A 17,052-nucleotide genomic window follows, 5' to 3' on the forward strand; every position below is an offset into this window, starting at 1 on the left:
GCTGAGAGCACACAGTAAACGCTAAAGGAGGATGGGCCCCAGGTCTTGGTGACAGGTGACAGTGAGCTGGGGGGTCTGGAGGAGAATGCATTGGGATGACAGAATCCCCGTGTGAGACCATAACGGGTGGCTGTTGTGTGGTAGGAGCGGAGGCAGAGTTAGTACTAACCCAAGCTTGGGAACCTGAAGGGTGGGACTATTCTCAGGCAGGAGACAGGGCCAAGAGGCAGTCACTCTGCTTCTGTCCTTTTTTGTAGATTCCTCAACACCGAAGTGGCTCCTTATTTCCTCCTGAGTGTCACCTGATGGGCTGACATGCCCTATCCATGGCCTGATGGTCTGAAAAGCCAGGCTTAGAGTTGCAGGTCATCAGAAGTGACCTCTGAGGTCATCAACTCCTTCTGTATAGGACCCATCATCCCCACCCCTCATAAGGAAACTGAGGCCCAGAAGAGCCATCAGCCTAGAACTAATGACAGGAAAGATGGAATACTTTTTCATTCTGTTTTTTAAAATGTCTTTTAATTACTAAAGTGAAGTCCTGCTATGTCTGATGGTGGGGAGGGGTCTAGGCTATCACTAAGACATCAGAAGGACCTGGATTCTAGAGAATATATTGCCTGGAGTTTTCTCCCAGGGCAAAGGGAATAGGATCCAGTCCCAGCATCTCCTTGTTGCTCCCCGCGCAGCAGTTTGGGGAGGCTCCTGAGGTCCCAGGTATATGGCTCTGATCTAGCTGACCCAGAGGTCACAGGTGGGCACTTGGAAGAGGGGCCGTCAGTATCCCTCCCACTTGAGACACACTGGGAAGACGCCTTGGGGGCTTGCTTCAGTCTTTCAGGGAGGAGCTGGAAGGCCTTATCCAGGAGCAGATGAAGAAGGGGAACAACTCCTCCAACATCTGGGCCCTGCGGCAGATTGCGGACTTCATGGCCAGCACCTCCCACGCAGTCTTCCCAACATCTTCCATGAGTACGTGGGGAACTGGGGTGCTGCCAGGAGCAGAGGTGGAGGAAGTGGGGGGTGGGGTGGGGGGAAGGCACAGTAATAAGCAGCTCGGTTACCAGGCTACGGAGTGAGTGGTACAGCTGCCTTAGCAGAACTGGGGGATCTGGGCAGCAGGGAAAGAAGTTCCTGGCTCTGCTTCTAATGCTGCTGTGATGTAAAGGCCCATGGAGAATGATTCCTGATGCCCAGAACTAGGAGGGCAGGGGGTGGTTCTGCTTGGGGAGGGGGTAGTATAACCCAGTGTCATTGCAGAGAGGCAGGGCAGCCTAGGTATAACCCCACCACCTCCACCCCTCATAAGGGGATTAGCATAAAGGGAAGAGCTTTGCAACCCAAGATCCCTTACGTGGCCTCTGCCTGAGGCCTGGGAGTGAGAATTCAGCTCCCCATCACTCTAGCTTTGGGTACAGAACCTAAGAAAATCCTCCTAGCATCCAGCTCTCAGGCGGCTATTTCCTCAGTTCCCTGGAGTCACTCCTTTGGAGATGGAGTTGGGAGGGGACACAAGGAGGCCTTTGGAGCTGGTGTCTCCACGCCCCACTGCACAGGTCAACCTGACTCCATAGACAAGGGCCACGAGCAGCCAAGGCTAGGTACAAACCCATCTTCCTTGGCTCTGAAGCTCTGCCCACAATCTGTAAGAAACAAACATTGGAAAATACTTCCCTCAATAAAATAATGGATTATGGTTGAAAATTAGGAAAATAATCAAGAAAGGGAATTAAAAATCACTGAACTGTGTCCTTACCACCAAGACATTCTTATTATCAATGTTTTGGTGTGTGTCCTTCCAGCCTTTTTTTCTTAATACATGGAGACTATGCAAAAAATGCAATCACATTATGCACACAAATTTATATCCTTACCGTATCTTGACTAGTTTTTCACATAAGAAATACGGTTATATAACATACTTTTTGGTAGATGTATGCTACTCTATGCCTGGTTGAATATGCCATAGTTTATTTTAATCAGTTTCCCGTTTTTGGACTTTTAGGTCATTCCCAACTTTTTGCTATTATGAATGACAGTTCAAGAAACATCCTTGTCAATAAATCTGTGATTAAATCCATGACTGTTTTCTTAAGATAAATTGCTAGAAGTAAAATTGTTAGATTGAATTATATGCATCTTTTAAAGATTGTCATGCATAATGCCTAATTACCCTGGAGAAAGATGGAACAAATTTACATTGCTACCAGAAATGCAAGAGTGCCCATTTCCTCCACCCTGATCTGTAGTCTGTTACCATGTTTCATCCTGATGATATGATAGGAGATAAATGGTACTTTGTGTTTTAGAGTGCTTTTATTTGATTACTAATGAGGTTGAATATTTTCGTATACATATTGGGCATGACAAAAAGAAAACCCAATATGCCCCAATATGTATATGAAAATATTCAATCTTACTAGTAATCAAATAAAAGATTATACCAAGGTCTGAAGGAAACGCAATGGCTTTCTGTATCTTTGAATATGTTTATTTTGCAAGACCAGATAGTATGTTTGAAGACCAGATGGTTTACACAGTAAGATATCGTTGTGGTCAGCAGCTGGCCATTGAAGCCCCGGTGGATGCAGATTTGGTTAGCACTGTCCCAGAATCTGCTACACCTGCTGCTCTTGGTTACGCAACAAAGTGTGGGCTTCCATACGTGGAGGTGCTATGTAAAAACCGATATGTAGGAAGAACATTCATTCAGCCAAACATGAGGTTAAGACAACTTGGTGTTACAAAAAAATTCGGAGTACTGTCAGACAACTTTAAAGGAAAAAGAATTGTTCTTGTAGATGATTCAATTGTGAGAGGCAATACCATCTCACCCATAATCAAGTTACTCAAAGAATCTGGTGCAAAAGAGGTACATATTTGCATAGCTTCACCACCAATTAGATATCCATGCTTCATGGGAATAAACATACCAACAAAAGAAGAACTTATTGCCAATAAGAATTTGAGCATATTTCAGATTATCTAGGAGCAGACAGTGTTGTATATCTGTCAGTAGAAGGACTGGTTTCATCTGTACAAGAAGGAATAACACTGAAAAAACAGAGAGTTAAAAAGCAAGACATTATGGTTCAAGAAAATGGGAATGGTCTGGAATGTTTTGAAAACAATGGTCATTGTACAAAGGAAGATATTATGATTCAAGAAAATGAGAATGGTCTGGAATGTTTTGAAAAGAATGATCATTGTACAGCTTGTCTGACTAGAAAATACCCTGTGGAACTGGAATGGTAGCTGCCAGGGGCAGACGTCATATTTCAGGACACAAGAGTTGGTGAAGAAGTTGTCGTGGTTATACCTTCATTTACTGTTACTCAGTTGGTGCAGTGTGAAATGCCACATGCTTGTAAGTTCTGAGATTTTTTTTTTCTGAAAAGGATACCAAATTGCCAGTAATCCTGGATAAATACTTTGGTATTATGTAGGAACTTGATGATCCTTTCAGTTTTATTCAGTACTGTTATTTTTTAGAGATCATGTACATTTCAGATCATCAGCAGTAATGTAGCAGATAGGTGAATTTCTGTTTTAGAAAGGATTGCCAGGTATTATACTCTCACAGGTTCTTAGGAAATTTTGTGCAATGTTTAAGAGTTACTGAAATTCATTTATGGAATATTTTCATGGAGAAGGAAATGGCAACCCACTTCAGTGTTCTTGCCTGGAGAATCCCAGGGACGGGGGAGCCTGGTGGGCTGCCGTCTATGGGGTCGCACAGAGTTGGACACGACTGAAGCAACTTAGCTTAGCTTAGCTTAAAACACAAAGTACCATTTATCACCTGTCATATCATCAGAGTGAAATACGGTGACAGGCTACAGATCAATAGTAAATTGCCTGTCATACCCTTTGCCAGTTTTTTACTTGCACATTCTTTTCTTGGGCTTTTCTGGTGACTCAGCAGTAAAGAATCTGCCTGAAATACAGGAGACATAGCAGATGAGGGTTCGATCCCTGGATTGGGAAGATCCCCTGGAGGAGGAAATGGCAACCCACTGCAGTGTTCTTGCCTGAACTATCCTGTGGACAGAGGAGCCTAATGGACTATAGTTTGTGGGGTGGCAAAGAGTCAGATACAACTGAGCACGCATATTCTTTTTTTACAGATTTAAAAATCTTCATAAAGTAAGGCCATTTCTCTACTCCCTATCAAATACACTGCAGATTTTTTCCAGTGTCTCCTTTGCTTTTTAATTTTTTCATGATATTTTTGTGTTGTAGAATAATTTCCATGGAGTTGAATCTGTTTCTATTTTCTTTTGTGTTGTCTGCTTTTGATTGTATGCTTAGAAACACCTTCCCTATGTTTTATCTTCCAATAAAATACTTTTAATTATTCATTTGCAATTTTTCTCAGCCATCATACAAGTTGATTCTTTAAAATAACTTTAGAAGTATTTCAATCTCTTTATTCACCTCAAAAAAATTCCTTCTGGGATTTTGAATGGGGTTGCATTAAATGAATAGATTAATTTGGTGGAGACTTTATAAATGTTCAATTTTATATTGGAATGTAAGCTCCATTGGGGAAAGGATATTTGTATGTTTCATTCACTGTTAGAGTAGTATCCTGAACTTAAAAAAGTAGCTGGCATGTAACAAGTGCTTACAAAATACCTGCATGAATGAATTTTAAATCTTTTCGGAAATGATATGTCTTCTATTATTTAATTCTTTAATGTCCGTCAGAAAAGATAGTAGCTATTTTTATGTTCAGTTCAGTTCAGTTGTTCAGTTGTGTCCAACTTTTTGCGACCCCTTGGACTGAAGCACACCAGGCTTCCCTGTCCATCACCAATTCTCAGAGCTTACTCAAACTCATGTCCCTCGAGCCAGTGATGCCATCCAACCATCTTATGCTCTGTTGTCCCCTTCTCCTCCCGCCTTTAATCTTTCCTAGCATCAGGATCTTTTCAAATGAGTCAGTTCTTCGCATCAGGTGGCCAAAGGAGTAGAGCTTCAGCTTCAGCATCAATCCTTCCAGTGAATATTCAGGACTGATTGCCTTTAGGATGGACTGGTTGGATCTCCTTACAGTCCCAGGGACTCTCAAGAGTCTTCTCCAACACCACAGTTCAAAAGCATCAATTCTTAAGCACTCAGCTTTTTTTATAGTCCAACTCTCACATCTATACATGACTACTAGAAAAACCATAGCTTTGACTAGATGGACCTTTGTTGGCAAAGTAATGTCTCTGCTTTTTAATATGCTGTCTAGGTTGGTCATCGATTTTCTTCCAAGGAGCAAGCGTCTTTTAATTTCATGGCTGCAGTCACCATCTGCAGTGATTTTGGAGCCCCCCAAAATAAAGTCTCTCACTATTTCCATTGTTTCCCCATCTATTTGCCATGAAGTGATGAGACCGGATGCTATGATCTTAGTTTTCTGAATGTTGAGCGTTAAGCCAACTTTTTCACTCTCTTTCACTTTCATCAAGAGGTTCTTTAGTTCCTCTTCACTTTCTGCCATAAATGTGGTGTCATCTGCATATCTGAGGTTATTGATATTTCTTCTGGCAATCTTGATTCCAGCTTGTGCTTCATCCAGTCTGGCATTTCTCATGATGTACTCTGTATATAAGTTAAATAAGCAGGGTGACAATATACATCCTTGATATACTCCTTTCATGATTTTATGTAGTGCTTGCTAATTTCTTTTTTTTTTAATTAATTAATTAATTTTAATTGGAGGATAATTGTAATATTGTGGTGGTTTTTGACATACACTGACACTTACTAATTTCTTGTTAAATTTATTCTGGAAATTTTATGTAATTTGTCATTTTGAGTGATTCTCCATTCAGATCTTTTTCTGGTTATAGCTGTCACCTAGGGAAATCACTGGAGTTATATATACATATAAATGTGTGTGTATTTATGTATATTATGTTTATATACATTGTATACATTTATATATATATATATCCATCATTGGAGTTATATATATATTATACATCATTGGAGTTTTATATATATATACACATATATATATAGTAACCCATTATTGAGCTCCTAAATTCTGTATCTTCTCAATGAATTCTTTTGGGTTTTGTATATAGAAAGAAATCATACAGTCATTTTGCATTCTTCAACATTTTGCCCTTTGGTTTATTTTTCCACTTTTCTCATTGCATCCATTAGAACTCTCAGAACAATGTTTAATAATAGATCAGAGAGGAATCATCTTTGTCTTGTTTCTGACTTTAATGGTAATTCTTTTACCACAAGTTTGAGATAATTATTCTTTATCATGTTGAGGAAATATCTTTGTATTCTGGTTCAATATGGGTTTTTCTCAGAAATGGATATTGAATTTTATAAAATGCATTTTTGGTATTTATTGATGTTTCTTTCCTTGATGTGGGTGAATTGTATTAACAGATTTCTGAATATTGAACTCTTTTCATTCCTGAAATAAATCATTTGTGATTTTGATACAGTCTTTAAAAAATACTCTTCTGGTTTTGATTTGCTGGAATTTTATTAATTTTTACATCCATAGTTACACGTGATGAAGGCAGTTAACTTTGGGGGCAGCCTTTGTTTAGTACTGGCATTAAGGCTGTCATTCCCTAAGATGAATCAGGGGGATCCCCACCCTCTTCTTTGCCCTGCTGCTGCTCAGTCACTCGGTCGTGTCCGACTTTTTGTGATCCCACGGACTGTCCGCCAGGCTCCCGTGTCCATGGGATTCTCCAGGCAAGAATACTGGAGTGGTTGCCATTTCCTTCTCCACATCTTTTCCCTAACAGAGCAAAAAAATTAGATAGGAAGCCTCTGCTCTTTGAAGACTTATTATTCACTGTTGAAGCTATCCAGATCTGAAATACTTGGATAACATCTTTTTTTCTGTTTCATTTAAAGTTCTTTAAAATTTTGTTTTGCTGCTTCTTGAGTAAATTTTGGTCATATTTAAATAAAATAATTCATTTCACATGGCTTTAAAAATTACTAGTATGATTTACAATATTATTTTTATCATTTAAACTTTCTGCTGTGGATATGACATCCCATTTTCATTCCTGGTGCTGTGTATTCCTGCTTCCTCCTTACTGGCAATTCCAGAGACTGGTTTATTCATAGATCTTCTCACATAAGCCAGTTCTTGGATTTACATATTGGTTCTCCTAATTTCCTTGTATTCTGATTCATTGATTTTGTTTTTATACTCATCAATTCTTTTCCATAACTTTTCTTTGGTTTATTTTAGTCTTTATATTTTTCTACAATAGAATAAAATGGATTTGATTTATTTTCATATTTAATGCAATAATGAAACATGTAAGGCTATGAAGTTTTTTCTCTGAGTATAAATTTGATCTTGTTCCATAAATTTTCACATGTAGAATTTTCTTTATTGTTAATTTCTAGGTAGCTTGCAGTTGCTGTTTTGGCTTCATTTTTATTCTAAAATAAAATAAGCACCCTCTGGGAGTGTGCTTTCTCATTTGTTAGTGGTAGAATTTGTATTCTTTTAAAGGCTTATTGATAATGTCTAGTTTTATTCCATTATGTTTAGAAAATGTAGCCTACTTATTGTCTGTGTTGGGGATTTATGAGATTTGTTTTTGTGGCCTAATAATATCATATTTAAATGATACATGGATATAGACTCTATCCCTGGGGCATAGTATTTCATTTATGTATTCATTTATCATTTTTTATTTCATAAAAAATTAATGTTGTGTCTCCCACTGTATTTGATTTCTGTTCATTTCTCTGTATTTAGACAGCTTTTGCTTTGTATATCTTGATAAAATGCTTTTCAAAGCATAAATGTTTTGATAGCTATAGCTCCATTATGGATTATGCTTTTATTCCATATAAAATGACCTACAAAATGGCTCTTTTTGTCCAAAAGAGCATTATTTTCCTTGGCTTCTACTTTGATCATATTATGACCTCTGTTTATTTTTTGTTTACAGTTGGCTGGGCTACTTTTGATGGTCTCTTTATTTTTACCTGCTTTGTGTCACTTTATTTTAGTGTTTACTTTTATCAATCTCCTATAGTATTTTCTTTTGGCATCTGTTGCTATAACAGAGAACTCTAAAACAGTCTATTATTGGTTCCTTTGTTGGTAACCTTTTGTTTTTTCCTAGATGCTTGTGGAATTTCCTCCTTACTCTCACATTTCAGAAATGTTGTCAGAAAGCATCTAATTGTGGGTTATTTTCTTTCAGTGGAATGCAGTAAGTCCTTATACTTTATACACACACACACATACACACACACACACACGTCTTGAACTCAAATTTTTTTCTTCTGTTATTTCAGTTCAGTTCAGTCGCTCAGTCATGTCTGACTCTTTGTGACCCCATGAATCGCAGCATGCCAGGCCTCCCTGTCCATCACCAGCTCCCGGAGTTCACTCAAACTCACGACCATCAAGTTGGTGATGCCATCCAGCCATCTCATCCTCTGTCATCCCCTTCTCCTCCTGCCCCCAGTCCCTCCCAGCATGAGTCTTTTCCAATGAGTCAACTCTTCACATGAGGTGGCCAAAGTACTGGAGTTTCAGCTTTAGCATCAGTCCTTCCAAAGAACACTCAGGACTGATTTCCTCTAGAATGGACTGGTTGGATCTCTTGCAGTCCAAGGGACTCTCAAGAGTCTTCTCCAACACCACAGTTCAAAAGCATCAGTTCTTCAGCGCTCATCTTTCTTCACAGTCCAACTCTCACATCCATACATGACCACTGGAAAAACCATAGCCTTGACTAGACAGACTTTTGTTGGCAAAGTAATATCTCTGCTTTTTAATATGCTATCTAGGTTGGTCATAACTTTCCTTCCAAGGAGTAAGCGTCTTTTAATTTCATGGCCGCAATCACCATCTGCAGTGATTTTGGAGCCCAAAAAAATAAAGTCTGACACTGTTTCCACTGTTTCCCCATCTATTTCCTATAAGTAATGGGACCAGATGCCACGATCTTCGTTTTCTGAATGTTGAGCTTTAAGCCAACTTTTTCACTCTCCTCTTTCACTTTCATCAAAAGGCTTTTTAGTTCCTCTTCACTTTCTGCCATAAGGGTGGTATCATCTGCATATCTGAGGTTATTGATATTTCTCCTGGCATTCTTGATTCTAGTTTGTGCTTCTTCCAGTCCAGCATTTCTCATGATGTACTCTGCATATAAATAAGTTAAATAAGCAGGGTGACAATATACAGCCTTGATGTACTCCTTTTCCTATTTGGAACCAGTCTGTTGTTCCATGTCCAGTTCTAACTGTTGCTTCCTGACCTGCATACAGGTTTCTCAAGAGGCAGGTCAGGTGGTCTGGTATTCCTATCTCTCAGAATTTTCCACAGTTTATTGTGATCCACACAGTCAAAGGCTTTGGCATAGTCAATCAAGCAGAAATAGATGTTTTTCTGGAACTCTCTTGCTTTTTCCATGATCCAGCAGATGTTGGCAATTTAATCTCTGGCTCCTCTGCCTTTTCTAAAACCAGCTTGAACATCTGGAAGTTGACGGTTCATGTATTGCTGAAGACTGGCTTGGAGAATTTTGAGCATTACTTTACTAGCATGTGAGATGAGTGCAATTGTGCGGTAGTTTGAGCATTCTTTGGCATTGCCTTTCTTTGGGATTGGAATGAAAACTGACCTTTTCCAGTCCTGTGGCCCCTGATGAGTTTTCCAAATTTGCTGGCATATTGAGTGCAGCACTTTCACAGCATCATCTTTCAGGATTTGAAATAGCTCAACTGGAATTCCACCACCTCCACTAGCTTTGTTCATAGTGATTCTTTCTAAAGCGCACTTGACTTCTCATTCCAGGATGTGTGGCTCTAGGTGAGTGATCTACTTATATGCTTAGATGCCAGGGCTTCTTGTCTTTGTCCCATGTCTATCAAATTCTTGCTCATCATTTTCATGTCTCTGATCTTACACTCTTCCTCTTGAAAGAGAAATAGGGCTTTCCATTGCTTTACTCATCAGCATCTGCCAGGAAAACAGTTGGATGCCTGGAAATCTGGTTGGTGCATGCCAGGGTAACTGAGTCAGGGAATGTGGAGAAGGAAAATTCCAGGTGTCATGAGTCCAAGCCCAGAAAGGTTGTCCTTTGTCCAGCTCCATTCGCCTTAGGATTTTGTTTCCTTTTTTTTTTTTTCTCCTGTAGAGCGTGTCGGTAGCTTCCTGGGGGTTGGTGGATTTTCATCTCTGTGTTTTCTTAGGTGCTTTGAAGTAATGGTCCAGTTAGATCTTCACCTGGTGAGGCTGATCAGAATAAGCATCCTTTGCAAGAAGCCCCTGAGGACAGAGGACCGGGGACTCCTGTGGAGCCCACTGGCCTCTTCTGGGCCTGTGAGTGGTAGTCCTCACGGGAAGCTCCACAGGGTTGGGGAGGGGAACTCTTAGGGGATACAGGACACAAAGGACATGATAGCGAGTATTTTCAGACCTCTTCTGGCCTCCTGATCGTCTCTGGGGACTCCACAGTTATTTCTAAAAGAAGGGTTCAAAGACCTCTTCCAACAACAGCCTCTTCCTATCTCCAGCTTTGCTTGGGGGCCTTATGCTTTTGATGTGCTTCCCTTCTTGCTGCCAGGGGCAAATACTTGTCTGGGGACTTGTATTTGGAATAGAAATCCTTAATTTTGAGATTTTGTTGCTGTTTTTCTTGCCAGTTCAGCCAGGTCTTTGGACCACTTGTATCCCTGTCAACTTTCCTGTACTGGACCCATGCCCTAGAGGCATACCACCGCTGGTGGGCACAAGCCTTTTGGGGGCATCTTCCTGACTTGGGGTGTTTGAGGCTTGCTCTGCTTGCTTTGTGCTCCCAGTCCACCTTCATATTCACAGGCCTTATCATTTCAGCTAATGGCAAACCTGATACAGGACGTACATCATGTGGTTTGGCAGTGAGGTTTGCAGTGATGGTGGAAGCTTCCGAAGAGCATTTTCATCCATTAAAGTTTTTAGAGGGACGCTGAGGAAGGCAGCATCAGGAGGCTCCCAGCCAGACATCATTTTAAGCCAGAACCCTTTCCTATTGATTCTCTTATTGTTTCCTAGACACTGATTAATTGGAGGGCTGGGGCTCAGATGCCCTCTTCTGGCTTCCGGAGGCATGCAGGCAGTGGTCAGCATGGTTCATGGGACTGACTAGACCCTTTGGGTGCCCTGAGTAGGAGACTATCAAACTCTCTAGGTTCATTTCCATATTACCAGATTCCCAGAAAGAGCCATAAAAAGCCAAGCAACTGCGTATCTGGAGGCGGTCAGAAGTAGTCCACCCTCAGCCTCTGGCCCTTCAGCCTACCACAGCCACACTGACTTCTGGAGGTTTATGACTTGTCAGAAAAAGTTGAGGAATTTACCTCCTGGTTGACTTGGCTTTCTGTTTGCCCTTTTCCAAATCAGAGAAAAAGTTAGTTAAAACAATAGAATAATGCTTAGTAACTTCTTCATTAAAGCTAACTGATAAAATGTACCCATATTTCCACTCAGAAATTTATTTTTGCATTTATTCAATGTCTGTCTCTAGGGTTTATAGTCAGCTTGAGCTGAGATCCTTGCATTTGTGGCCTTGAGTCTGGCCATGGGTTTTGACCCAAAGCAATGCCTTTCTTCCCTTAAGGAGCAGAGGACTTTATTGGGCACAACTATCCATTCTGTGGAGGGTTTTCTCCTCTGGAGTCAGGGTCAAAGGATGTTGAATTCCCTGCCCACAGGAGTCTTGTGTATGGATGTAGCACCCAGGAGAATTTGGAGAGGGTGGGGGCAAGGCAGGAGAGTGCAGACGGGAGCTCCTGACCTGAAAGCTGCCCTGTGCCCCTTCAGACTTCTCCATGATGATGCCCATCAATGACCTCCACACAGCCGACTCCTTGAACCTGGCCAAGGGGGAGCGGCTCATGCGGTGCAAGATCAGCAGTGTCTACCGCCTCCTGGACCTGTATGGCTGGGCCCAGCTGAGCGACACCTACGTGACGGTGAGGACGGCGTCCGGGGCTGGGTGGGGCTCTGCCTGTGGCCTCCCCCAGAGGGAGACTGCCTGAGCCTTGGCATGGCTGTGACACTGCTGGCCGTGAGCTCTTCCAAGGTGTCTAGCCACTGTGGCTACCTGAAATAGACAACCTGCCTCGCGGGCAGGTCTCTGGATGAGGAGCCAGGAATTGCTGCATCCTATTTCTAGGGCCACCCTTGACCATTGGGAGATTCCTCTTATAGCTCCGTTTCCCTGGCTCCAAATAAAGGCTGAGTCTTCATCTCTCATGGGTCAGGAGGAAGTAAGTGGTCTTGGGGTGGGGGGAGATTTGTATGCAGTGGATTCAGGGGTAAAGGTGATTCAAGCACAGTATCATTGGAAATGGCCCCTCTCCCTTCTCACCACTGGGAACACATGTCTTTCCTCCAGCTGAGAGTCAGCAAGGAGCAGGACCACTTCCTGATCAGCCCTAAGGGAGTCTCTTGCAGCGAAGTCACAGCATCCAGCCTGGTAAGTACAGTGTGACATCTCACTACCAATTTCTTGTTGAAATAACAGTACCATCTTTGCTCCACGCTGCTGCTACTAAGTCGCTTCAGTCGTGTCCGACTCTGTGCGACCCCATAGACGGCAGCCCACCAGGCTCCCCCGTCCCTGGGATTCTCAAGGCAAGAACACTGGAGTGGGGTGCCATTTCCTTCTCCAATGCATGAGAATGAAAAGTGAAAGTGAAGTCGCTCAGTCGTGTCTGACTCTTTGCGACCCCATGGAATGCAGCCTACCAGGCTCCTCTGTCCATGGATTTTCCAGGCAAGAGCACTGGAGTGGGGTGCCATTGCCTTCTCTGTTGCTCCGTGCTAGCCACTGCCATCTTGTCCTTCAAGCAGTTTGCAGTCTGGTGGGAGAGGTCACATGGACACCTAAACAAACTGTGCAAAGAGCATGATGTGACCAAGAGACCAAATGGGAGGTGAAGGCAGCAAAAACACTAGGAGGGAGAGGGAAGGAACGATGAGACTAGAGGCCTCTGAGCCCAGGCTTGGACTTCAAAGGCTGGGAGTCGGGAGGCCTTCCTGGCTCAGGGGTACATTAGAACAACAGCCAGTGCTTTGTCCCAAAGCAATGCAAGGCTCTTCTAGTGCTATGAGAGAGAGAGCTTCTGGGTCCCCTTTCTGGGCTGAGTTTTCAAATTTGTGCAATGGCAGTAACCACACACCCTGTGGCCCTGGAGCTCTCCTCAAGAGGGGGGACTGTTTTCTCACGGGACAAAGGCACTCCGTGTGACAGTAACTGTCCTGTTATGCTGTAGAGATTCTGGTGTGACAACAGGTCACATATCCACGGCTGAGATAAGGAACACACGAGGGCAGAGAGAGCTCATCCCAGAGAGGGAAGTCTGAGTGGGCCACCCAGCCAAGGAGGCTGGGGAGCTGAGCTGAATGGAAACCAGGGTCTGCATCAGAGCCTTGCAGGTTTAAGTTCCTGAGATGGCAGGGTGGCTGCCACGTTCATGGGTCAGGCCACTTGAAAGTCATGTTCATCCTGTAAAATTCACTTAAAATAGGGTTTTGTAAGAGAGGGTTGCTGACCATCTTGTGCTTCTGCTGGAACTGGTGCTGTCAGCAGCGCGTCCCCTGCTTCGGTACCACTTGCCTGCCTGGGCCTCGGGGCTGGGTGTGGTAGGCGTGTCGTGGAACTGCTCTGTGTGCTGCATTCAGGGGCCTGTCCCTGTGCTGTAGTTTTAAGAGCCAAAGCTGACATGATTTTTAGAAAGGAAAAATCTAGCCTGCTAATGTCCAGCAAACACTTCTAGTCAATAAGTTAGGCTAAATTAACTACCTACGAGCTTCTGGGAGACTGCTTGTGGAGCATTAGGTATTTTCAGCCTAAGGGTGTCTGGAAGGGCCTGTTTCAGGATTAGGGTTGTGTTGAGTGATTTGGAACCTAAGAAGGAGGTGATGGGGACTTCCCTATAGCTCAAGTGGTAAAGAATCTGCCTGCAGTGCAGGAACCTATAGTCGGATCCCTGGGTTGGGAAGATCCTGTGGAGAAGGGACTGTCAATCCATTCCAATATTCTTGCCTGGAGAATCCCATGGACAGAGAAGCCTGGCGGGCTACAGTTTATGGGGTCACAAAGAGTCAGACACGACTGAGCAACTAGCATTGTCTGGCCAGGGGCAGTTCTGGGGTGGGGGCCACAGAATGAGGCCAAAGCTGCTATTGGTGCAGTTAGGATGAATGTCTCCTGTTAACTGGGAGGAAGTGTCAGTCATCTACTGAGATGATCTTGTGGTTTTCATTCTTCACTTTGTTGATGTGTTGTATCGTACTGATTAATTTGCATATATTGAACCATCCTTGTATTCCTGGGATAAATCCCACTGATCATGGTGTGTTGTTGTTCATCACCAAGTCATATCCAACTCTTTGCAACCCCCTGGACTACAGCACACTAGACTTGCCTGTCCCTCACTATCTTCCAGAGTTTGCCCAAATTCATGTCCGTTTCACTGGTGATACCTCCAACCCTCTCATCCTCTGTCTGAATAATCCTTTTAATGTGTTATTGGATTCAGTTTACTAGTATTTTGTTGAGGATTCTTCCATCTATATTCATATTCATCAGTGATATTAATCTGTGATTTTCTTTTTTTGTGAGATATTTTTCTGGTTTTGGTATCATGATATTGGTGGTCTCATAGAATGAATTTGGGAGTGTTTGTTATTTTGGAAGAGTTTCAGAAAGATAGGTATTAACTCTTCTCTAAATGTTTGATACAATTCACACCTGAAGCCACCTGTTCTTGGACTTTTGTTTGTTGGAAGCTTTTAATCATAGGTCAATCGTGTGATTGACCTGTTCATATTTCCTGGTACAGTCTTAGAAGGTTGTTCATCTCAATGAATTTGCCCATCTCCCAGTTTGTCCATTTTATTGGCATATGTTAATAGTTGCTTGTAGTAGTCTCTTATGATCCTTTGTGTTGGTCATGTTTGCATTTGTACAAACTTGTTTTTGCCTTTGCTTAGACACGATTAAGGAGTGGCTTCTGTCTTCTGTGTCACAGTCAAAAGTGGTCTTCTCTGATGATGATGTTCTGTGAGATTGTTTATGTTAAGCAGGAAGTGCTATGGCTTAGCTGTGTGCCAGGCCAGCAACAGCCACCAGAAGTTATGTGTGTGTGTGTGTGTGTGTGTGTGTGTACACACATGCATGGGCGTGCCTGTGTTTTCACTGTAACACCCACAACCCCTTGGAGTCAAAAGCAGATTATGAGACCAGGGACTGCTCTCTCATTTGTCTTTTAAGACCTAGCTTTTGGGTGACTGGTAAATGGATGTTCATTATACTATCCTCTTTACCTTTGCGTGTGATTAAATTTTTTCAAAATAATAAGCTGGAAAAAAAGAAAAAGGCTCAGTTTAGATGCTCCTTCCTCTGGGAAGGCTTCTCTGCTCTCCTGTTTCCACTGGGATTAAAGACTCATCCTATCTGCTTCTAGAGAATTCTGTGAATGACTCTCTCCTTGCACCTTGATACTCAAACTGTGGTCCGTGGACCAACAGCAGGGGTATCACTGGATTCTTTTCGGAAATGCAGACTCCCAGGCTGAGTTCTTGGCCTACCAAATTCGAATCTGCATTTTGATAGGATCTCCAGGTGATCCTCATGCACAGTAAAGTTTGCGAAACTCTCGCATTTTTTGTGCTGAATTAAACTTGCCTTTGTTTCCTAGTAGCCTGTGTGCTTACCCTGCGGGCAGGAACTCTTCCCCCCACCCCACCACCAAGCACATCCATTGCCCATGGTGTGGTGGAGAGTGGACGTTGGTGGGTGGGCATATGCCCAACCCACCTGCAGGGAGGGGAGTGAGGGGCCTCTGCCTTCTGGTGGTCAGAAGTCTCTCTTCCTCCTCACCCCCACCCCGGCCCAGATCAAGGTGAACATCCTGGGAGAGGTGGTGGAGAAGGGCAGTAGCTGCTTCCCCGTGGACACCACGGGCTTCTGCCTGCACTCGGCCATCTACGCTGCCAGACCCGACGTGCGTTGCATCATCCACTTGCACACTCCGGCCACGGCGGCGGTGAGTGTCAGCCCTTCAGCCAGCATTTCAGCCCCCATGGCAGCAGACCCATGGCACCTGTCTCTCTGAGAGTCTCCCCAAGGGGAGACATAAGCCCCTCCAAGCTAGGAGCAAACTCACCATTTAATGCAGTTCCGGAAAGATTCCCTAGAACTCAGGCCAAGGTGAGGAGGGACACCCGATGTGGGAATCTCCTCCTCTCCATTTTTCTGACTGTGGAAGTCTCAGTGAGGGGAGATAAGGTGAAGGTGTGTACTGTCGGCCCCGCTGTGTCCCCCAACTGCTGCATACGCAAACCGGCCCCACTTGTCTGGGTGATGGCACCTTCTGAGCCTCTGCTTAGGTCAGGCTGGCACCTGCCCCCTAGCCCAGGCTCTGGCATGGACAGATCTTGCTATGAGATCAGATGGTGGGAACCTGCACTGTGTCCACTTTTCACAATATGGTAGGGGGGTTGAGAGCTGGGGCAGGAGCAAAGAGAACTGGGAGAGAACAGAGGCAAGACCATCAAGGAGCAGGCTGTCCCCTGAGGGTCTCTGGACATTTCTCTATGTCTACCTGAGGTGCTGCAGTGCACCTGGAAAGACAGCAGACACCCAGACCCCAACTTACCAATCCCCTGGCCATGCACCTACGGGGGCAGAGCAGGCCTGCCACTGACTTGTGATTTTTCTCGGCAAAATCACACCGGTTTACAAGCACTCAGACCTTCCAAAAGTTAGACTAAGGCTGTGTGATGTATTTGTGCCAAGTGTGCATTTCTGCAGAGCTGGGGCTGACGTGAGGGGCAAGATGACTGAAGGAAGGTGAGAGGCTCTCCAATCTCTCCACGTTCCTTGCTTTTAATAAAGGCCAAGGGTTGGCACATGGTGGTTACAGCCTGGGTTTTAATCATCTCTCCTGGCACTTGCATTGCCCCATTGCTAGAAAAATGGGAGCTTCTCAATGGGCCTCCCTGTCAGTGAAGAGTCGTGGTTGTTTCTGCAGCCAAGGCTGAAGGTCTCT

The 17,052-nt window shown here is 43.6% G+C and overlaps 1 protein-coding gene across 2 annotated transcripts in view; it reads left to right on the forward strand.

Annotated features, from left to right (window-relative positions):
- ADD2 (adducin 2) overlaps positions 1-17,052 on the forward strand; it is a 124,136-nt gene that overhangs the window by 69,331 nt on the left and 37,753 nt on the right. For both annotated transcript variants that reach the window (XM_040223984.1, XM_040223985.1), the window contains 4 exons: positions 834-972; positions 11,813-11,964; positions 12,390-12,470; positions 15,898-16,047. In XM_040223984.1, the coding sequence (XP_040079918.1) occupies positions 834-972; positions 11,813-11,964; positions 12,390-12,470; positions 15,898-16,047 (522 nt within the window). The remainder of the gene's footprint in view (positions 1-833; positions 973-11,812; positions 11,965-12,389; positions 12,471-15,897; positions 16,048-17,052) is intronic.

Source organism: Oryx dammah, unplaced genomic scaffold (assembly GCF_014754425.2).
Source record: "Oryx dammah isolate SB20612 unplaced genomic scaffold, SCBI_Odam_1.1 HiC_scaffold_25, whole genome shotgun sequence".
Lineage (NCBI taxonomy): Eukaryota > Metazoa > Chordata > Mammalia > Artiodactyla > Bovidae > Oryx > Oryx dammah.